At 50.2% G+C, this 23,249-nt stretch overlaps 1 protein-coding gene across 5 annotated transcripts in view; it reads left to right on the forward strand.

Annotated features, from left to right (window-relative positions):
• myo5b (myosin VB) overlaps positions 1-23,249 on the forward strand; it is a 73,615-nt gene that overhangs the window by 34,687 nt on the left and 15,679 nt on the right. For all 5 annotated transcript variants that reach the window (XM_035391329.1, XM_035391326.1, XM_035391328.1 and 2 more), the window contains exons 5-24: positions 1,308-1,464; positions 3,565-3,708; positions 4,180-4,261; positions 5,807-5,914; positions 6,385-6,494; positions 6,644-6,909; positions 7,596-7,677; positions 8,160-8,300; positions 8,846-8,968; positions 9,832-9,915; positions 11,047-11,193; positions 11,733-11,830; positions 13,496-13,582; positions 13,875-13,986; positions 14,649-14,860; positions 15,423-15,579; positions 17,774-18,013; positions 18,490-18,726; positions 20,555-20,648; positions 22,077-22,222. In XM_035391329.1, the coding sequence (XP_035247220.1) occupies positions 1,308-1,464; positions 3,565-3,708; positions 4,180-4,261; positions 5,807-5,914; positions 6,385-6,494; positions 6,644-6,909; positions 7,596-7,677; positions 8,160-8,300; positions 8,846-8,968; positions 9,832-9,915; positions 11,047-11,193; positions 11,733-11,830; positions 13,496-13,582; positions 13,875-13,986; positions 14,649-14,860; positions 15,423-15,579; positions 17,774-18,013; positions 18,490-18,726; positions 20,555-20,648; positions 22,077-22,222 (2,827 nt within the window). The remainder of the gene's footprint in view (positions 1-1,307; positions 1,465-3,564; positions 3,709-4,179; positions 4,262-5,806; positions 5,915-6,384; positions 6,495-6,643; positions 6,910-7,595; positions 7,678-8,159; positions 8,301-8,845; positions 8,969-9,831; positions 9,916-11,046; positions 11,194-11,732; positions 11,831-13,495; positions 13,583-13,874; positions 13,987-14,648; positions 14,861-15,422; positions 15,580-17,773; positions 18,014-18,489; positions 18,727-20,554; positions 20,649-22,076; positions 22,223-23,249) is intronic.

A 23,249-nucleotide genomic window follows, 5' to 3' on the forward strand; every position in this document is an offset into this window, starting at 1 on the left:
AGAGCCTGTTAAATTCAGCCTGTGACTGAAATAACCCCCTCCCCCCAACACGCACACACACACAGACTTAGGAAATATGCTTTTTTTACTTTCTTGTGTTATCCTTTCAGATGGCTTTTTTAGATCTGTACTTGATGATGTTCCTGCTTGAGCTTCCTCCTGTGTTTTCTGATGATTATCAAATAAATACAACCAGTCAATCAGTCAATCAATCACTTCTGCCTCATGAATGTTTGAGTTTGCATTTCATACGCACTCTTCAGCTGATCCTTCATCTCGTCTTTTTAATTAAATCCGCTTCGTGCAAATCCCCTCCAGCGGAGTTTCCCAGAGCAGGAGGGTGACTCTCTCCTCCACTCTGTGGTGTTGGAGTGAATACGGGATCTAATACATAATCTCTGCGGGCTGTTGAATTACCCAGAGTGCATCTCCCCCAGAGCTGTGCTCCCCTGGGCCTATCATATCGCTGGTAGAGCGGTGGCCCCTCCCACTCCTTACTCTGGAGCTGGTGCATTACTGGGCCGGACCTGTAGGGGGTGACAGAGAGGCCCCAAACGGATCCCAGAAATAGGATGCCTGTTTAATTTAAAGTGAATTTAAAATGTTTATGCGTTTATTGAATTTGGGCTCGATTCTGTTCTCTATTTCCATGGTCAGCCTCCTAGTATTCATTTCAGAAGGCTGACCCTCCACCCGCCTGGTTATGAATGCAGTATCATCTCTGCCTGTGTGTGCTGTGCACAGGCAGCCAATATTACTAAACATATATGTGGCAATATTGGTATTAAATATTAAAGGCTTCAAGCATCGCAAGGAGCTTTAACATATAAATTGCACCATACTGGATTCTCTGCCATTTTGATACATTTGCAAATTAATGGAAGCATTATATTCTCAAAAACTGCACCTCCAGTTTGCCGTCTCCGAGCAGTGATGTCATGTGATTGCGTTGTCAAGGGGAGCAGGAGCACAGATGATTTGATACTTAAACAGTTTTGTGAAGTGCAGCTTGTGTTGACGGGGTATGCTCGCTCACATTTGCAAGGTGTACGCTGCTGTTTTAAAAACACTGGGAGTTGAGTGTCAATCAACATGAGAGAGAGAGAGAGAGAGCAAATCTTTTCCCTATTTCAACAGAACACGGACTAAAAAAACTGCCTCAGTTCAATTTCAGTTCATTTCAGGAAATGAATTCAAATTTTTGCTGGGGATTTTTCAAAGAATGGGCTGAATTGTTCCTGATGGCCATGTCAGGCAACAATACAGGAAGTAGATATTCCACTCTGTACCACTTCCTGTTGTCGTAGGGATGAGAGGAACCAGTCGATCATCGTGAGCGGCGAGTCGGGGGCGGGGAAGACGGTCTCGGCGAAATACGCCATGCGCTTCTTTGCCACGGTCGGTGGGTCGGCCAACGACACCAGCGTGGAGGAGAAAGTGCTGGCCTCCAGCCCCATCATGGAGGTGAGTGTGTGTGTGTGTGTGTGCGTGCGTCTGGCCTCCAGCCCCATCATGGAGGTGAGTGTGTGTGCGTGCGTCTGGCCTCCAGCCCCATCATGGAGGTGAGTGTGTGTGTGCGTCTGGCCTCCAGCCCCATCATGGAGGTGAGTGTGTGTGTGCGTCTGGCCTCCAGCCCCATCATGGAGGTGAGTGTGTGTGTGTGTGTGTGTGTGTGTGTGCGTCTGGCCTCCAGCCCCATCATGGAGGTGAGTGTGTGTGTGTGTGTGTGCGTCTGGCCTCCAGCCCCATCATGGAGGTGAGTGTGTGTGTGTGTGTGCGTGTGCGTGTGTGTGTGCGTGCGTCTGGCCTCCAGCCCCACCATGGAGGTGAGTGTGTGTGTGTGCGCGTCTGGCTTCCAGCCCCATCATGGAGGTGTGTGTGTGTGTGTGTGTGTGTGTGTGTGTGTGCGTCTGGCCTCCAGCCCCATCATGGAGGTGAGTGTGTGTGTGTGTGTGTGTGTGTGTGTGTGTGTGTGTGCATCTGGCCTCCAGCCCCATCATGGAGGTGAGTGTGTGTGTGTGTGTGTGTGTGTGTGTGCGTCTGGCCTCCAGCCCCATCATGGAGGTGAGTGTGTGTGTGTGTGTGCGTGTGTGTGTGCGTGCGTCTGGCCTCCAGCCCCATCATGGAGGTGAGTGTGTGTGTGTGTGTGTGCGTGCGTGTGTGTGTGCGTGCGTCTGGCCTCCAGCCCCATCATGGAGGTGAGCCACGCCTGTGTGTGTGTGTGTTTGTGTAAGTGTGTGTGTGTGTGTGTGTCTGTGTGTGTCTGTGTGTGTTTGTGTGAGAGTGTGTATGTGTCTGTTGGAAATTACATTTATACCTCCCATAATGCAACCTTTCACCTGGCTGCTACCACCAAAATCACATAAGTTGTGAAGGCAGTGGTTAAAATAAATAATGTGTTTCTGTTCATATTGTGTAAAAAGTAATGGAATTGTGGTAATTGTGACTTGTATAACTTGGCTCAGCCAGCCAAGCGCAGCACTGCTCTAGAGAAGGTGAGAGTAGATCGCTCGTACACTCACATTCTGATCCCCATCTCTGTGTGAGGGGGCTGATGATCTGGCAGCTGTAAGCTATGAAAGGGACTGTGAAAAGGTGTATTTTTTTTACACTTCTATATTGTGGGTCGATGAAAAAAACATCAGCACCATTTCAGGTTTACTCTGGAAAAGATATTTTGGGTAAGCATGCCCTTTTGAGGACAGAGTATCTGAAAACAACCTCAAGAACATAAAGCCAGTTTCTTAGCGCATGTGCACACTCATACACGTGCACGCACGCACACACACTCGCACGCATGCATGCACACACCCACTTAACAAAGATTTGTTCATGAAATGATAAAACTGATAAGAGAAGTGCATCATGGGAAAACCCTTGCCCCTCAGAAAGTTAATCTGAATGCCAGAGGCAGTGATTCAATGAGCAAATTGCAAATTACAGCACTCTACTGAACCCCGTACAGCACACTACTGAACCCCATACAGCACTCTACTGAACCCCATACAGCACACTACTGAACCCCATACAGCACACTACTGAACCCCATACAGCACTCTACTGAACCCCATACAGCACTCTACTGAACCCCGTACAGCACTCTACTGAACCCCATACAGCACTCTACTGAACCCCATACAGCACACTACTGAACCCCATACAGCACTCTACTGAACCCCATACAGCACTCTACTGAACCCCGTACAGCACACTACTGAACCCCGTACAGCACTCTACTGAACCCCATACAGCACTCTACTGAACCCTGTACAGCACTCTACTCAACCCCGTACAGCACACTACTGAACCCTGTACAGCACTCTACTGAACCCCGTACCACACGCTACTGAAACTCACTGCACAGGAAGTCGTGCCTATCACAGTATTCTGACGAGACTGCGCTCTTCTCAATTTGAGCTCACAGCCTGGCTGATGTTTTACAGGTGAGGGGCGAGAGGAGGAATGGCTTTACTCGGGGCTACCCCCAAAAACTGTTTCATCAGGTCTGCCCAGTCCTCCACTTCCTCTTTTCCCTTTCCTCACTTCCTGTTCTTCTCTGCACAGGCCATCGGGAACGCCAAAACCACGCGGAACGACAACAGCAGCCGCTTCGGGAAGTACATCCAGATCGGCTTCGACCGGCGGTACCACATCATCGGAGCCAACATGAGGACCTACCTGCTGGAGAAGTCCCGGGTCGTCTTTCAGGTGAGACCCGGGCTCACGCTCTGGCCCGAGTTACACGTGTGTGAAAACTGAGACCATTACCAAGTTTGTGGTTTTCTGTCATAGTTTTAGAATCTCTTCAGTTCCAGTTGTCATCTTCATCTCCTATTCCCAGTAGTGTCATGCTGCCTTTTACAACAATTTACCATTGAGTGGCTCCATTACTGAATGCTGTTTTATGAAGAATCTGCCCATGAATGTATGAATGAATTAAATAGCTGAAGCTAGAATGTGGGGTATATTATTCTTGGTGTGGTTTAGAATACAGCTGCTGCGGTGCATCAGATTTAGGCCGCTAGTTCAGGCCTGCCTATGTCTTGCTTGGTGAGGATGTGTGTATGGTGTGCCGGGTGGCGGTAAATTTGCAGCCTGGCCTCTCTGAGGTGTGTGTGTATGTGTGTGTGTGTGGGAGAGACTGCAGCCTGGCCTCTCTGATCCATGTTTGCACTGCAGGCTGAGGACGAGAGGAACTACCACATCTTCTACCAGCTGTGCGCCTCCGCGGTGCTCCCTGATTTCAAAGACCTGGCCCTGAGTGAGTCCCGCTCTCCTTCCCTTACCGGCCTGCTGGGTCTCTTACAGCATCCGAGCAGTACAGACAGAAGCTATCCACCAATCACCGTCAGTGTTGTACTGCTTTGGTTGTTACCAACGGACTTTGTGATTGGTGCAGCAACTCGGGGTTCTATGCAGTGTGACAACACCGAAATTTCATTTTATTGTCCCTGGTAGATCCCAGATAGCCATGGCAAATCCACCAATCACCTTTGCTGTTGTTCTGTTGGTTGTTAGCAATGTTCTCTGTATTTGGTGGAGGTCCCCTTTGTGTGTGGGCTGGGTGAGGATCCCAGCTCCTGGTCCTATGAGCTGCATGGTGCCTGCTGAACTGCCCAGAGGCGGCAAGAACAGCAGTGTGGTCCAGCAGAGCCCCCTGAGTAAAATAAACCCTTTATTAAAGTGCTATTGAAAAAGCATTTTGCGTTTATGGGCAGCCATTTGGAAGCGTGATGAGAAGTGTAACGGCGGAGTCTTCGCACATCCTGGTGATTGATGACGCCGTTGCGCTCGTCGCCGGGGCGCGGGTTGTGTTCATCGCCGGGGCGCGGGTTGCGTTCGTCGCCGGGGCGTATCCACGGCGGATCAATAAGCGCTCGATCGGTGGCGATCGCCCCATAAAGCCGCTCTCGTGTTCTGCTCGAGATGACGAACCCGGTGCTTTATGTTTCCTATTAAAACAGACCTCCCTGTGACAGTGTGGCCCTGGCCCACTCGCTGTGCTGCTGCTCTTTATGGTCCTACTGGGGAAACATGGGAACTTTACGAGTGTATTAACAGGTTATTGAGAAGCTTTCCTTTGGAGCTTCAGCCATGACAGTAATCCAGGGGTGCCCAGTCTTATCCCCAAAGCACTGATGTGCGTGCAGGTTTTTGTTTTAGCTCAGCACTAAGACACCTAATTCAACTAACTAATGAATCATGGTCTTCAGTCAAGACCTCGGTAAGTAGAATCATATGTCTTAATGCTGTTTTAAAATGGAAGCTTGTGTAAATTCAGTCTGTCCTGCTCCAAGCTGACCGCTGAGCACTTTCACTGCCGAGCGTTGTTGTTGTTGTTGTGTTGAATGGACTGTGTGTCTGGTTTATATATGTCCTGTGAGACTTACAGTATATTGGCCCAGCAGCAGCTTCCCCTCAGGGATAAATAACCTGCGCTAAATTTAAACAACCGATTCTTTCTTTCTACTGCATCAGTCTTTCTGTCAAAGACGGCAAGGAAGAAGACTTGAGCCTAGGCCTCCATACTCAAACTGGCCTAGAATATCCAAATACACACAAGAGCCTTCTTTTGTAGTAATAATGGAACAAACTGATGTTGCAGGATGAATACTGAATTTTCCTGCTTTATGATGAATAGAGTTTTGGGGATTTTCAAAGATTCAGTTCAGTGACGTGTTTGCATCTTCGTGATTACTGGTCAGTGAGGCCACCTGTGATTTAATCTCCTTCCTCTTCCTCCCCCCTTTCTTCCTCATCTCTCCTCTGCACATTCGGCTCTCCTCCCCCCCCCCCCCCCCCGCAGCCAGCGCGGAGGACTACGCCTACACCTCCATGGGCGAGAACATCTTCATCCCTGGCGTGAACGATGCTGAAGACTTTGAGAAGACCATGCAGGCCTTCACTATGCTGGGTAAGCTGGTCATACGTGCTGGAACTGATGAGGGTTAGCCAGTGCAGTAGTGTTAGCGGTTAGCATCAGTGGTTTGGGTAAAGACTGGTGAGATGGGTTGGAGCTAATGGAGAAGTCTTTACTGTAGCATTAGCGGTTAGCATTAGTGGTTAACGGTAATGACAGGGTGAGATGCTTTGGAGCTAATGGGGCAGCCTTTGCAGTAGCATTAGCAGTTAGCGTTAACGGTTAACTGTAATGACTGTGTGATTCTGAGATGTTTTGGACCTGATGGGTATGGGTTAGACCTGGGCCCAGGGGACACAATCCTGTCTGGGGCCATGCTGCATTTTCAGATGTGGCTGCTAGATCAGAGTCTTGGAGAGGTGTAGGCTAGACTGACTTTTGTTTTCACCATAAAATTCGACAATGAGCCCTGTACTGATCTGATGATCTTATCCATTCTGTCTCTCTTACTCTCTCTCTCTCAGGTGTGAAGGAGAGCCACCAGCTCAGCATCTATAAGATCGTGGCCTCCATCCTGCACCTGGGGAATGTGGAGATCCTGTCGGAGAGGGACGGGGAGTCGTGCCACGTCTCGGTGAGTCTTCGCTTCCTACCCAGCTAACACCCCCTGACAGCGATTCCCCTCGGACCTGTGTCACACTGCTCCCTCCCTGGCTCCTGTCTTATCCCTAAATGGGCCTTCTTTATTATGATTTGATCTAATGTCCCCCCCCATCCCCACAGCACGACGACCCCCACCTGCACCACTTCTGCAGGCTGCTGGGGGTGGAGCTGGAGCAGATGGAGCACTGGCTGTGCCACAGGAAGCTGGTGACGTCGACGGAGACGTACGTGAAGAACGCGTCGCGGACGCAGGCGGCTAACGCGCGCGACGCGCTAGCGAAGCACATCTACGCCCAGCTCTTCCAGTGGATCGTGGAGCACATCAACAAGGCCCTGCACACCACCTCCAAACAGCACTCCTTCATCGGCGTGCTCGACATCTACGGGTAAACAGCGTGTGTGTGTGTGTGTGTGTGTGTGTGTGTGTGTGAGAGAGTGTGTGTGTGTGTGAGTGAGAGAGTGTGTGTGTGTGTGTGTGTGTGTGTATGTGAGAGAGAGAGAGTGTATGTGTGTGTGTGTGAGAGAGTGTGTGTGTGTGTGTGTGTCTGTGAGAGTGTGAGTGTTTGCGTGCGTACATGTGTGTGTGTGTGTGCGTACGTGTGTGTGTGTGTGCGTACATGTGTGTGTGTGTGTGTGTGCGTACGTGTGTGTGTGTGTGTGTGTGCGTACGTGTGTGTGTGTGTTTGTGTGTGTGTGTCTGTGAGAGTGTGAGTGTTTGCGTACGTACGTGTGTGTGTGTGTGTGTGTGTGTGTGTGTAAAAGAGCTGGCTTTCTGCTGTTCTGTAGGTTGTTTTGATACACAGTCCTCAAAAGGGTAAACTTACTAAAAATAATAATAATTTCGAGTAAACTGGATGTGGTGCTGAAAAATGATTTTCATCTATCCACAGTATACAACTGTAAAAAACTATCAGATAAATTTTTTCTATTGATTTGCAGTAAAAATGTGAAACTGTGAAAAAAAGCACAACTGGACTTCTTCAGCTTTCATGATTGTGTGTGTGCGTAGTGTATCACGGGGTATGGAGTAGCAGGTCATTGCTCTTGTACACCTCTTTTCTGTCTCACACAGGTTTGAAACGTTTGAAATTAACAGCTTTGAGCAGTTCTGCATAAACTACGCCAACGAGAAGCTCCAGCAGCAGTTCAACTCGGTCAGTCTGGGCCAGAGCGGCTCTGCTCTAACGCACTCAAACATGCCCAGCCAATGAGCTTATGCACTGTGCACTTCTGACACCTTTAAAAGAGCTGTTATTAAACGTGTGTGTGTTTGTGTCTGTGCGTCTGTGTGTGTGTGTGTGTGTGTGTGCGTGTGCATGTGTGTGTGTGTGTGTGTGTGTGTGCACGTGTGTTTTTGCGTCTGTGTGTGTGCATGTGTGTGTGTGTGTGTGCATGCACGTGTGTGTTTGTGTCTGTGCGTGTGTGTGCATGTGCGTGTGCGTGTGTGTGCGTGTGCATGCACGTGTGTGTTTGTGTCTGTGCGTGCATGTGCGTGTGTGTGTGTGCATGCACGTGTGTGTTTGTGTCTGTGTGTGTGCGTGTGCATGTGTGTGTGTGTGTGTGCACGTGCGTGTGCATATGTGTGTGTGTGTGTGTGCACACGTGCGTATGTGCATGTGTGTTTGTGTCTTTGCAGCACGTGTTCAAGCTGGAACAGGACGAGTATGTGAAGGAGCAGATTCCCTGGACCCTCATCGATTTCTATGATAACCAGCCCTGCATCGACCTCATCGAAGCCAAGCTGGGAATCCTGGACCTCCTGGACGAGGAGTGCAAGGTGTGTGTGTGTGTGTGTGTGTGTGTGTGTGTGTGCGTGCACGTGTGTGTGTTGGGCGGGGGGGCTGATAGATTTTTGGATGGAGACAACAGGCACATGGCCCGTTCTCTCTCTGGACCTCTTGGCCTTCCCTGAGGACTGAAGATGAGAGAGGAGGGTGTGCAGGTATCTGGAAAGGTAGACAAGAGGCCGGTCACCTGTGTGAGGCAGGTATCGGGTGCAGAGGAGAGAGGGAAACGGAGGAGTGTTTGGATTCTGTGCACAGACTCCGTGTGATTCAGACTGTTGAAGTTCAGTCTCTGCCTCAGACACGAGTCTGCTACCCAACAGCTTCCCGCTAAAAATGTGTTCATTTACGCCCCCCCCCCCCCCCCCCCGGCCTGCTCCCAGAGTCTTTTGAAGTACTAGACTGTAATTTGGAACGGCATGAGAAGCACAAAGCGGCCCCCCCTCACAGGTGACCCAGATAGAGCTTCCCAGCGCTCCGACAGGTGAGGGGGCTGGCGCTGACCCCGCTGTCCCGGTTGTCTCCGTCCCGTCCGCAGGTGCCGAAGGGGACGGACCAGAACTGGGCCCAGAAGCTGTACGGCAAGCATTCGGGCAGCGAGCACTTCCAGAAACCCCGCATGTCCAACACCTCCTTCATCGTTATCCACTTCGCCGACAAGGTCTGTGCTGAACTCGGAGCGTCTCTCCTTCTGTAAGGACACATTCAGCTTCTGCAGCTCCACACTTTCCATTGGTTTTAATGGCATTTAAAGGTCTTTTAAAACGGAATACATTTCATCGGCTGTTGTTAAACCATTTATAATGTATTTAATAGTTTTTGAATATTAATGCTTCTGGAGTTGCAGTTTGAAGAAGAGCACTACTTTTGGGATTAAGGAGGTCTGCTAGCATGCATCACATTTACATTTTTTTAGATAATTTCCAGACTTTCCAGGTACTTGTAATGAATGCTGATTACCTGTAGTTCTGTTAAGTTCTGACACAATGGAGCTTGCAGTACAAAAAAAAAAACTCTTCCTTGAGTCTGTCCAGCTCTTTGTGTCCTGTGTCATTAACTCAGGACCCGGCAGTGATGGACTGAACACAGGGTCTACAGATATGACTGTCACATAGACATAGACTGTTCTATAGGCTTATAGAATCATATTATAGTCCATATTACATCCTCACTGGTCAATTACCATACTGTTCACTAAGCCTGGCCAGCCTTCTCACAGCCTTACAGTGTGATGTGTGTGTGTGGGTTAGTGAGGTATGTAAGTGTGTGTGTGTGTGTGTGTTAGTGAGGTGTGTGTGGGTGTGTGTGTTAGTAACGTGCATCTGTTAGTGATGTGTGTGTGTGTTAGTGAGGTGTTTGTGTGCTCATTAGTGAGGTGTGTGTGTTAGTGAGGTGTGTGTGCGTGTGTTAGTAAGGTGTGAGCGTGTGTGTGTGTGTTAGTGAGGCGTGTGTGTTAGTAAGGTGTGTGTGTGTGTGTGTGTGTGTGTGTCTGTTAGTGATGCTGTCTCTCTGTGTCTCCTGCAGGTGGAGTACCAGTGTGACGGCTTCCTGGAGAAGAACAGAGACACGGTCTACGAGGAGCAGATCAACATCCTGAAGGCCAGCAAGGTACCGGAGAGGGACAGAGTTACGCAGGGTTATGTGTGGTGTGGTGCAGCACTGCCCCAAACCTCTTCTCAGGTACCCCCCACGGATCCAGGTATCTGACCTGCTCCATCTCAAACACACCTGATGTAACTACTGAAGCCCTGAAGTAGCTGCTTCAGGTGTGCGTGAGACGGAACACATCCGCTACCTGGAACAGGTATGGAGAGACACTCTCTGCCACATCCTCACAGTGACCGGCTACTCTTACCTGTGGCCTGGGATATAACCCTGTCGTCAGCATCGTCACGGCAACCTGACTCACCTGCATAAGCCAAATAAAGCATTTGACAAAAGACTCCAAAGATAGTCTGTTGCTGAAATGAGATTTACCCTTCTGGAACCTGAGGTAGAAAAAAACTGTAATGAATGTTCTAATGAGATCACATTATTGCTGCTGCCTTTATTACTGGCTTACTAAAAGCTTTAACATTTAAGGAGCGAGGATTTAAATGATTTGAACAGTCCAGCGTGTAAAAGGTGTTTTGGAGGCGTGATGCATGATGGGAAACTCACAGCATCTTTGTCTGTGCTAAAGATGCTCACCTCATGAAACCCATGCACTGGCTTTTAACGGCAGTAGCACCAGTGCTAACGTGCTAAAACATTTATCAGCATATTAAAAATGATGAGTTATGATTATGAGATGTGACAGGATTCCCACTTACTTTCGGTGAGGACGTGAATCTCAAAAGATTCTTTGTATTTCATTTAATTAGTTTTTTTTTCTGTTGACATTTTCAAAATGACTGTTTTTCCTGCCTAATAGAAGAGCAGACAGGCATGCAGGGTCTGTTTTTTGCTGTATTTAGTCAGTGAGAAAGCAGAGAGGGTAGCTAAGAGAAGGGGTCATACTGTAGCTCAGAAAGTGCCGTGGTGGGGGTGGGGGGTCGGGGGGGGTTTGGACTCTTGAAACTGTGGTGTAAGCTGTGGTATCAACTGTGGTGTAAATTCATCCATCCATCACCTCTTCCCACTTGTTCCTGGTCATGGTCGTGGGGACTTGCTGGAGCCCATCCCAGCATGCATTGGGTGAGAGGCAGGAGTACAGGTGGTGTAAGTTCTGCGCTTTATGGTTTTGTTTTCGCACCTCAGTTCCAGCTGGTGGCAGACCTGTTCCAGGACGGGAAGGAGGCGCCCGCCCCCACCACGACTAGCAAGGGCACCCGCATCAACGTGCGGCCCGCCAAACCGGGCCTCAAAGCCCCCAACCGGGAGCACCGGAAGACTGTGGGCCACCAGGTGAGTCACCCCGAAAATGAGCTTCAGCACGGAGGCCGGGGGCCACCAGGTGAGTCACCCCGAAAACGAGCTTCAGCACAGAGACCGGGGGCCACCAGGTGAGTCACCCCGAAAATGAGCTCCAACGCAGAGACCAGGGACCGCCATCGTTGTTCAAAAACGAGAGAGAGTTTTCTGTTTCACACGGGTTAAGTTCTCTCTCTACTCGTGTATGAGCGTGCGTGCGTGTGTGTGTGCGTGTGTGCAAAAAATCATACTAAGAAATAAGAAAGCTGTTGCTAAAGCTGTACTTATTGTGCTTAATATGTTTATGTACTAAATTATCTGTTTGAGTTTTCTAGAGTGTGCTGTCTGTTTTTCTCTACTCATATTTTTTGAATTTCACCACCCAGTTACTAGTAAATAGGTTAGATTTGAGCATGTTTCACTCTATATCGATTCCTTTGTGTGTGTTTCTCCTGTAGTTTGGACCTCACTACAGCTGTTGTTTATGGGTGTGTGTGTGTGTGTGTGTGTGTGTGTGTGTGTTTGTCCTGTAGTTCCGGAGCTCTCTGCAGCTGCTGATGGAGACGCTGAATGCCACCACACCTCACTATGTGCGCTGCATCAAACCCAACGATGAGAAGGAGCCCTTCTCGTGAGTACTGCTGTGTGTGTGTGTGTGTGTGTGTGCGCGTGTGCATCTGCGTGTGCGCACGTGTGTGTCTGCATATGTAAGTAATGTATCATCCCACATAAATGAGAATAAACTGAATGAACAGGTATAGATGTACATCTGAGGTTGTAAAGGAGTGTTTTTCAAATTTCAGGAGGAAACTAAACAAGGTTTTTCTTGGCTTCAGTTAGTTTGACTTTAGAAGGGTACAGGGTGGTATGGCTGCCGACTGTTAGACACTGTCACTTTTTATAAAGTATTAGACTTTTCTGGATGAATAGAATTCATTGATTGTGGTTTTGGAAGAGTGCCGCATCGATTGGTTAGTGTTCTGAGTTCCGAGTGCAGCCATTGGCTCTCCGCACGGTGTTATGTTGCTGCCAGATCACCATGGTTAAAAACAGAGAGCCCGTAATTCGGTGAGATCACACAGGTTAGCTTCAGTCTCACTCTGACTGGCTCCATCAGGTTTGGGTTGTTGTTGTTGTTAGAATCCTGTCAAAGTGCTGCACACTCCAGTGGGTTGGGCTTTCCTCCCAGGCCAATCAGGAGAGAGTTTGTGTCTGTAACTGATGTTTGTTCCTATCTCACACATGCACACACACATGCACACACTCATACACACACAAGCACACACACACACACACACACACACACACACACGCACACTCACACACACACACACAACACAGTAATGAACTTAGGCACTTCCCAGAACTGAGAGTGTATCCTGTGGATGATATGAGAGGTGGATTCTGGGACATTCTTTCCCACAGCAGCCCCTTCAGTGGAGGCTAATTGAATGGTGTCCCTGAGTCATGTGTTTGGAAGCTCGTTAGGGAACAGACAGGGTGCTGTAGACGAGGCGGGGACGCGGGCAGCCTGTGTTCAGACCGCTCACTCTGGGGAAATGTGTTCAGCACTTTTCAAGGGCAGGGTCAGGTAAGCACAGGAGATAACCGTACCTTTACCTGTAAGGGAGAGCTTGTGTTCAGGTAAGCATAGGGTAGAACTCTGGATTTGCCTGTGTGGGTGTATGTGTGTTCAGGTAAGCACAGGGTAGAACTCTGTCTTTTCCTGAAACGGTGGGTGTGTAAGTCTGTCTGTGGTTATGGATCTAAGAGCTTACAGGTTATCGGTGGTTGAGATCAGCTCAGGGAAAGTAGATTGGTGTTTGTGTAAGTTCGGGTAAGTGTGGTTGTAAGTGTGGTTGTGTTACTGAAATGCTGTGATTTGGCTGATTTTGGTGCCCTTGGTAAGGTATTTTTAGTCACGCTTGTTCTAAAAAATATTTTCACATAAACATTTATTTAATCTGGTTGTACTTACACCAGTACTGTTGATGACCGATGACAGATACAGTTTGTTGGCTGTGTGTGGGGGTCAGTGTATGTATGTATGCGTGTTTGTGTGTTATGTGTCTTTATGTGTTTGTGTGTTCAGATGTGACAACATTAGACTTTTTTTCCTCTGTGTGTGTGTGAATGCCTGAGTGTGTGTGTGTGTGTGTGTGTGTGGGTGTGTGTGTGTTTATTTGTCCACGTCTGTGCATGCGTACTTGTGTGTGTGTTGTGTTGTGCTCTTTATGCTGAGTGTATATGTGTAACATGTATATTAGCTCACTGTGCTGTGCCCTCGGTCCTGCAGGTTTGACTCCAGGCGAGCTGTGCAGCAGTTGCGTGCGTGTGGAGTGTTGGAGACTATCCGCATCAGTGCCGCTGGCTACCCATCCAGGTGTGTTCACCTGTCCCAGTATCAGTGATGCCTCTGTATGGGAGTGTGAGCCACGTTTCACCTGGGTCCACCTGCACTGCTCACCTTAAACCCCTCACCCTCTGAAGAGCTGGCCTTCTGTTACTTTATACACAAACCACTACTGTACACACAAACCACTACTGTACCTACAAAACCCACAAACCATTACTGTACCTACAAACCCCACAAATGACTACTGTGCCTACAGGCAACTGCTGTGCACCCAAATACTAATGCTACTTCTGACAGTGCGACTTGTTTGTTGGTTCAGGTGGACGTACTCGGACTTCTTCAGCAGGTACCGGGTTCTGATGAAGAAGAAGGACATCTCCAACGCGGATAAGAAGGTGGTCTGCAAAACACTGCTGGAGACTCTGATCAAGGTGAGTCTGGCAGACCTGTAGCTTGCAGCTCACCTCCACCTGCAGTCTCACACAGATACCCCACACACACGAGCAGAATGAACCACAGACCAGTGTGGAGGATGGAAGTGAGAGAAAATGGGTGCTGTCCTGTTTGCTTCTTGGTAAAAGTCCACCATGGCTCCTTTCCGGCCCGGTCCTTAATCAGTAAAGGAACAAGCTCCAGCTGTGCTATAAAGTCCCAGGGTGTTCGAGGTAGTGTTGAGACACATGTACCTCCTGTACCACCTTCACGTGACCTCCATCCAGCACTCATACTGCACTTGTATCGTTATCTTGATGCCTCCTAGTTTGACATTACTCTCTGACCTTGCCTATGCTTACAGTGTGAAGTGGACTTAATGTGTTCATAACTTACGTAATGGGTATCGAACCTGTGTTTTGTAGTTGTTCCAATGACCTTCAGTATGCACTTACTGTACATCGCTTTGAATAAAAGCAACAGCCAAATAAATGTAATGTAATGTGATGTGATGTGATGAGACCCACTGTATTCTGGCATGTGCTATGGGCTGTGTTGGTGCTGAATCAGCACAATAACTGGTCTTCAGCAAAGCAAGACCTTTATAAAAGAACAAAAATAAATGAATAACTTCCTCTTTCCTCTCGGACTGGCCTGCCAGGATCCAGACAAGTTCCAGTTTGGGAGGACCAAGATCTTCTTCCGCGCGGGCCAGGTGGCGTACCTGGAGAAGCTTCGGGCCGATAAGTTCCGCGCGGCCTGCATAAAGATCCAGAAGACGGTGCGAGGCTGGCTGCAGAGACTGCGCTACCGCAAGATCCGCAAGATGGCCCTGACCCTGCAGCGCTACGGGCGCGGCTACCTGGCCCGCAGGTAAGACACACACGCGCACACACACACACACACACACTCACACACACTCACACACACACGCTACGGACGCGGCTACCTGGCCCGCAGGTAAGACACACGCACACACGCACACACGCACACGCACACGCACACGCACACACACACTCACACTCACACACACACACACACACACACACACACACACACGCTACGGGCGGGGCTACCTGGCCCGCAGGTAAGACACACACACACACGCACACACACACACACGCTACGGGCGGGGCTACCTGGCCCGCAGGTAAGACACACACACCTTGCAGTGTTCCTTGTCTAGGGGAAAAATGTTCTCTTAATGGCAAACTTTTTCTTTTAATCTTTCTAAAGAGACGTCTTTTTTTGTCATTTATGTGTATCTCTCCCTCCCTCCCCCCCTCTCTCTTCGTCCCTCCTCCCTCCTTGCTTTCCCTCTCTCTCTCCCCCATTCTCTCCCCCCCTCCCCCCCTCTCTCCCCCTCTCTCTCTCTCCCTCCCTCCCTCCCCCTCTCCCTCCCCCCCCCCCCCCCCCCCCCCCCCCCCCCCCGTAGGCACGCTGAGTTCTTGCGGCTCACTCGCGCCGCCCTGGTGTGTCAGAAGCAGTACCGCATGGTGCGGGACCGTCGGGCGTTCCTGCACACCAGGCAGGCGGTGGTCACCATCCAGGCCTTCGCCAGAGGCATGTTCACACGCAGGATCTACCAGGAGGTACGGCTGCCGCCTTCCCACAATGCCCCTCTCCCCCGCTCCGGCCCCCGAGCCACGGAAATACCCGCCTGGATGGGGAGTCACAGAACCAGCCCCGTCCAATCAGTGTGTCTGTGTGATATCACAGAGTCACAGAACCAGCCCTGTCCAATCAGTGTGTCTGTGTGATATCACAGAGTCACAGAACCGAACCAGCCCTGTCCAATCAGTGTGTCTGTGTGATATCACAGAGTCACAGAACCGAACCAGCCCTGTCCAATCAGTGTGTCTGTGTGATATCACAGAGTCACAGAACCAGCCCTGTCCAATCAGTGTGTCTGTGTGATATCACAGAGTCACAGAACCAGCCCCGTCCAATCAGTGTGTCTGTGTGATATCACAGAGTCACAGAACCAGCCCTGTCCAATCAGTGTGTCTGTGTGATATCACAGAGTCACAGAACCAGCCCTGTCCAATCAGTGTGTCTGTGTGATATCACAGAGTCACAGAACCAGCCCTGTCCAATCAGTGTGTCTGTGTGATATCACAGAGTCACAGAACCAGCCCTGTCCAATCAGGGTGTCTGTGTGATATCACAGAGTCACAGAACCAGCCCTGTCCAATCAGTGTGTCTGTGTGATATCACAGAGTCACAGAACCAGCCCTGTCCAATCAGTGTGTCTGTGTGATATCACAGAGTCACAGAACCAGCCCTGTCCAATCAGTGTGTCTGTGTGATATGACAGAGTCACAGAACCAGCCCCGTCCAATCAGTGTGTCTGTGTGATATCACAGAGTCACAGAACCAGCCCCGTCCAATCAGTGTGTCTGTGTGATATCACAGAGTCACAGAACCAGCCCTGTCCAATCAGTGTGTCTGTGTGATATCACAGAGTCACAGAACCAGCCCTGTCCAATCAGTGTGTCTGTGTGATATCACAGAGTCACAGAACCAGCCCCGTCCAATCAGTGTGTCTGTGTGATATCACAGAGTCAGAGAACCAGCCCCGTCCAATCAGTGTGTCTGTGTGATATCACAGAGTCACAGAACCAGCCCTGTCCAATCAGTGTGTCTGTGTGATATCACAGAGTCACAGAACCAGCCCTGTCCAATCAGTGTGTCTGCGTGATATCACAGAGTCACAGAACCAGCCCTGTCCAATCAGTGTGTCTGTGTGATATCACAGTCACAGAACCAGCCCTGTCCAATCAGTGTGTCTGTGTGATATCACAGTCACAGAACCAGCCCTGTCCAATCAGTGTGTCTGTGTGATATCACAGAGTCACAGAACCAGCCCTGTCCAATCAGTGTGTCTGTGTGATATCACAGAGTCACAGAACCAGCCCTGTCCAATCAGTGTGTCTGTGTGATATCACAGTCACAGAACCAGCCCTGTCCAATCAGTGTGTCTGTGTGATATCACAGAGTCACAGAACCAGCCCTGTCCAATCAGTGTGTCTGTGTGATATCACAGAGTCACAGAACCAGCCCTGTCCAATCAGTGTGTCTGTGTGATATCACAGAGTCACAGAACCAGCCCCGTCCAATCAGTGTGTCTGTGTGATATCACATACAGACCCCTGCCTGCTCCAAAACAAGAGCATTTACTCACCTTTGACTCAAGTGCTTGTTCCATTTGTTCACAAGTAGTTTGGCCCGTCAGTGTACTCCAAATGAAACTGGTGGACTGTTTGTGAGGAAGTGAACCATCTTGTGCCTTTAATTTCAGCTCAGAGTTGAGGATTAATGTTATTTGGAAGGCAGACCGCTGTGTTCTCTCTGTGTGTCCAGCAGCAGACTGATTTGGAAATTAGAGGAGACAGGCGATGCATTTCAGCATGTAATGATCTGCTTGCTGTAGTGTAGGATCAGGAGTAGTTAATTGATTTCTGGGGGGAAATTAAACTGTTGATTTCAACTTGTACAAGCAAAACAAATAAATGCACTGCAGGAAGTGCAGCCTTTCCTCTATATCGCTGATTCCCCTGTAGGATCACACACCAATTATACACAGAACTGCATGATCGGAAACACAAGCGGTCTTCAACATTAGCGATCATAAACATTAGCGATCAGAAGCATTAGCGATCATCAACATTAGTGAACAGAAACATTGGTGATCATAAACATTAGCGATCATAAACACTGGCGTGTTTTAAGATGGTGTGTTTAAGGTTGTGACTCTGCCTCTCTCTCCCTCTCTCTCTGGGCTAGTTCCTGCTCCACCACAAGGCCACCATCATCCAGAAGTCGGTGCGCGGCTGGATGCAGCGTAAGAAGTTCCGGCAGGCGCGGAACGCGGCGGTGGTGATCCAGTGCGCGTACCGCCGCCTGCAGGCCCGCCGCCGGCTGCAGCAGCTGAAGATCGAGGCGCGCTCCGCCCAGCACCTGAAGAAGCTCAACGTCGGCATGGAGAACAAGATCGTCCAGCTGCAGAGGAAGGTGGACGACCAGGTACGGCCCGCCTGGCTGGCTGGCTGGCTGTCTGGCTGGCTGTCTGGCTCGCACTTTTCCTTTCTTCACTTCAATAGGTCATAGGTTTGTTAATATGCCCTGTAGCCCTGTCCACATCTACCTGCAAAGCATATTTAGGACTGGCGTTGGTAGAAACCTGGACAAGCTTATGATTCGGCCACATTTGCCTTTTCTCTCGATGTATTGCGTTTTTTCATGGTTGAGTTGTATGGGAGCCAGGTTTGTGGTGTCATAGTGTACAGGGCAGCAGTGTAGTATGATAGGTAAAGAGTTGGTCAGTGTAAATGTACATGCTATGTAAAATGATGCAGTGCAAATGCTGTGTAGAGAGTTGTGTAAGTCGCTCTGGGTAAGAGTGTCTGCTAAATGGCTGTGGTGTGATGTAACGCACAGCACTGTGAGTTTAACCCCCGCCCCCCTCCCAGTGCTGAACTGAGCATGTGCTCCAATCACAGAATAAGGAGTACAAGACCCAGAACGAGCAGCTGTCCCTGGCTAACACAGCCCTGAACACTGAGGTCACCAAGCTACAGAGGGAGCTGGAGAGCATGCGCAGTCGCCAGGGAGACGGCAATCAGCTGACCTCCCTGCAGGAGGAGCTGGAGAGGCTGAGGGCGGAGCTAGAGGAAGCACACGCCCACAGGAAGCAGCTGGAAGAGGAGTACAGCAGCGAGAAGAAGGGCCTAGAACAGGTAAATACAGGTGTGCACCTGTCCTCCTCTGCAGAGGGAACAGGCACACACTTCCACTGCCATATTGGCAGGACTTAGTAGGGGGCCAAAATGGCTCCAAATACCAGCAGGCGTTGACAGGGTGTCACAAGAATCACAAGAACCATAAATACGCTGTAACAGTCACAGTGTGTTTTGTCAGCGAATTTCCTAACATATAAGAAGTTTAGTTTCAGGACCCATGAAGCCCAGTGTATTGAATTTTCCATAATTTTGAATTTTTTCCTTGAATGGTTAAATTACCAGGCCGGACCAGCTTTAAAAGCAGGCTGGACCCAAGCTGGAATTTCTACTCGGGCAGCCTGTTCTCTTCCCCATTTTGCTTGCTGTTATTTTGATAGCAGCACTCTGTGTGATTACGAATGAAATGACAGCACTTCCGGGGGTTTGGTTCAGACAGTCTCGGGAGTGGCTGAGGATGTTTGCTGCGTGAGGAGCAGCACTAGTTCTGTGATTGGTGGAGACGGTTTGAACTGGGGCAAACTGCCATCAGGGGGGCACTTTGAAGCGCTTCATTAATAACAGACCGAGCTGCAGCCTGGGACAGCGTGTTGCTGTGTGCGTTGTGCTGGTTGTTGTTGTTGTTGTTTTCCGCGGGTTTTGATGTTTTATTCAGACCGTTGCACGCTCGGTGCTGAACGGTGTGGAGGCCTCTGCTGGGGTAAATTAAACATGGAGGCTGGGTCCCGTCAGTAAGGCAGACTGCGGCCCTGACCGCCCCACAGGAACCGGCAAATCATTGGTGTAAATCAGGTTAAGATGCAGTGAGTCTGACCAGGTTACCCTTACAGTACTATGAGTCTGACCAGGTTAACCTTACAGTACTATGAGCCTGACCAGGTTAACCTTACAGTACTATGAGCCTGACCAGGTTAACCTTACAGTACTATGAGCCTGACCTCATGGTACTATGAGCATGACCAGGTTAACCTTACAGTACTATGAGTATGACCAGGTTAACCTTACAGTACTATGAGCCTGACCTCATGGTACTATGAACATGACCAGGTTAACCTTACAATACTATGAACCTGACCTCATAGTACTATGAGCATGACCAGGTTAACCTTACAGTACTATGAGTATGACCAGGTTAACCTTACAGTACTAGGAGCCTGACCAGGTTAACCTTACTATACTATGAGTATGACCAGGTGAACCTTACTGTACTATGAGTATGACCCGGTCAATCTTTACAGCCTAACCAGCTTGGCACTGTGGTGCAAGATGTCTGCCAAGATTCCAGGTTTACTTTGCTGATGAAGCAGTGGTCAGTTAGGAGTTATAACCAATCAGGATCTTGTGTAGGAGGTCCTCTCCAGGGAGGCTCAGCCTGAAGCCAGCTCAGCCATTAAACCTCAACACAGCACTGACTAGCAGTGCCCTGGATCAGGTTACAGGGAACCAGTCTTCCCCCGTCCCGACGCTGTCCAGAGACTGAGAGTATTGGGTTGAGCTGGGACAGGGGCATCTCTGTTCTGTTCACAAAGGGGCCTGAAACCAAACACCCCCCCCCCCTCGGACACACCCCTGTCCCCCCGCCCTGGGCGGGCCATGCCTCCAATCTGAACCTCTCCAGTGTCACGCGCTTGGGCAGACAGGGAGAGTCTTCTTCGCTCCGCGTGTTACCGAGCTCCACCATAGCCCTCAGGTCTGTGTGTCCCGCTGAGATGCTCTGCCTTCAGTCCACTTCCCAGAAACTTATTTCAGCCCAGCGAATCGGGGAGGACCCTGTCCACCTGAGCTCACCTGATTGGGTCCTGCATTTTTGTGTCTCCGCCCCATTCAGAGAGTCGAGGAGCTGGAGCGAGAGAACTCGCTGCTGAAAAAGGATAAGGAACAGATGAACAAGAGAATCCTCATCCAGTCCAAAAGCACAGAAGGTGAGACTCCCAGCTCCCTGTTTCTTCTCCTCTCCTCTCCTTTCTTCTCTCCCTCTCACCTCCTGTCCTCGCTCCCTCTCTTTTCCTCTCCCCACATTCTCCTCTCCTCTCTCCCTGTCTCACCTCCTCTATTCTCCCCTTCTTTACTCTCCCTCTCTCTCCCCTTCCCTCCTCTCTCCCCTCTCCCATATTTTCTTTTCCCAATCCTACTGTTCTCTCCCCTACTCTCTTCTCCTCCCTCCTCTGCCCTATCCCCCTCTCTTCTCCTCCTCTCCTTTCCATAGCTGCAGTATGTGACTCTCCTCCTCTTGCCCCTGGGTCACTCCTCTGTATAGCAGTTCCCTCCTGACTGAACCCTGTGCTGTGTTCACACACACACACTCTCTCTCTCGCACAAACACACACACACACACACACACACACACACACGCTCTCTCTCTTGCACACACACACAGACACATACTCACTCACACGCGCACACACACACACACACAAACAGGCATACACACGCACACAGACACACGCGCTAACACCGACAAACACACACACACATTACAATACCTTACATTTATTTGGCAGACGCTATTATCCAAAGCGGCGTACGAAAGTGCACACACACACAGACACACACACACACAGACACACAGACAGACAGACAGACACACACAGACACACTCACACACACACAGTGGGTCTGTGTGCAGAAGTAGGCCGAGCGTTGGGTTTGGGTTTGGGGCGGGGTGTGAGGAAGCTGACACCACCGCTCCGCACCCCGGCCGCCAGTCCTTGCTTTGTCTCCCGAGCGTTCGCACGGGGAGAGCGAGACTCGCCGGGCCTCCCCCCGAACCGTGTGAAATATCAGCCCGTCCCACGGTAGCCCGAACGTTTCAGTGCTGCTGGGATACCAGGTCCTCCTCTGGAGGACTGCCCTAGCCAGTGCATCAGCATTAGTCCACTGTGAGTTTCGGTTTTCAGGAGCTCAGTATTTGAGGTTTGTTTGTTGCTCGGCAACTGAGCCTCAACAGGAGAATTACAAACGCATAGACGTTTGTTACCGTGACATCAGTTCTTCCCTTTGGTCATAACAGCCAGTGATCTTCTACCTTTTGTTGTTTTACTTCTTTCGGCAACGACGGCCAGTGAGTTTCACACAGGAGGGACGGGCAGTCTGTATATCGCAGCACCTGAAAATGCACTGCACAAACACACTCTGTCCCCACGTCAGTTATGGCTGATTTACATGCGTTAGAATGGGAGAGGTGGAGGTGTGTAAATACTGAATCACGGTGGGGTCTGTGGATGAAGTCAGACTGATACAGAGGGGGGATAATGATTGGACTTCAGGACTGAGGATGATGGGGCACTCTCAGGTGCAGCAATAAGGGCTTTGGGTTGGGTGATGAATAGTTTTCCCATGTCTCACTCCAGACCAGGAGAGCAGCGTTTCTCAGAAAGAGGCCAGTTTTCGGACGGAGCTGGACGAGGAACGCCTACGATACCAGAACCTGGTGAAGGAATACTCCAGACTGGAGCAGCGATATGACAACCTACAGGAGGAGGTCGCTCTGGCTAAGGTAGGATAACCTGCAGGAGGAGGTCTCTCTGGCTAAGGTTAGAGAGCCTGCAGGGGGAGGTCTCTCTGGCTAAGGTTAGAGGACCTGCAGGAGGAGGTCTCTGTGGCTAAGGTTAGAGAGCCTGCAGGAGGAGGTCTCTCTGGCTAAGGTTAGAGAACCTGCAGGGGGAGGTCTCTCTGTGGCTAAGGTTAGAGAGCCTGCAGGAGGAGGTCTCTCTGGCTAAGGTTAGAGAGCCTGCAGGGGGAGGTCTCTCTGTGGCTAAGGTTAGAGAGCCTGCAGGAGGAGGTCTCTCTGGCTAAGGTTAGAGAGCCTGCAGGGGGAGGTCTCTCTGGCTAAGGTTCGAGAACCTGCAGGAGGAGGTCTCTCTGGCTAAGATGAGAGAACCTGCAGGAGGAGGTCTCTCTGGCTAAGGTTAGAGAGCCTGCAGGAGGAGGTCTCTCTGGCTAAGGTTAGAGAACCTGCAGGAGGAGGTTTCTCTGGCTAAGATGAGAGAACCTGCAGGAGGAGGTCTCTCTGTGGCTAAGGTTAGAGAGCCTGCAGGAGGAGGTTTCTCTGGCTAAGGTTAGAGAGCCTGCAGGAGGAGGTCGCTCTGGCTAAGGTAGGATAACCTGCAGGAGGAGGTCTCTCTGGCTAAGGTTAGAGAGCCTGCAGGAGGAGGTCGCTCTGGCTAAGGTAGGATAACCTGCAGGAGGAGGTCTCTCTGGCTAAGGTTAAAGGACCTGCAGGAGGAGGTCTCTCTGGCTAAGGTTAGAGAACCTGCAGGAGGAGGTCTCTCTGGCTAAGGTTAGAGAACCTGCAGGAGGAGGTCTCTCTGGCTAAGGTTAGAGAACCTGCAGGAGGAGGTCTCTGTGGCTAAGGTTAGAGAGCCTTCAGGAGGAGGTCTCTCTGTGGCTAAAGTTGGAGAACCTGCAGGAGGAGGTCTCTCTGGCTAAGGTGAGAGAACCTGCAGGAGGAGGTCTCTCTGGCTAAGGTTAGAGAACCTGCAGGAGGAGGTCTCTCTGGCTAAGGTTAGAGGACCTGCAGGAGG

This window comes from Anguilla anguilla, chromosome 14 (assembly GCF_013347855.1).
Source record: "Anguilla anguilla isolate fAngAng1 chromosome 14, fAngAng1.pri, whole genome shotgun sequence".
NCBI classification, from domain to species: domain Eukaryota; kingdom Metazoa; phylum Chordata; class Actinopteri; order Anguilliformes; family Anguillidae; genus Anguilla; species Anguilla anguilla.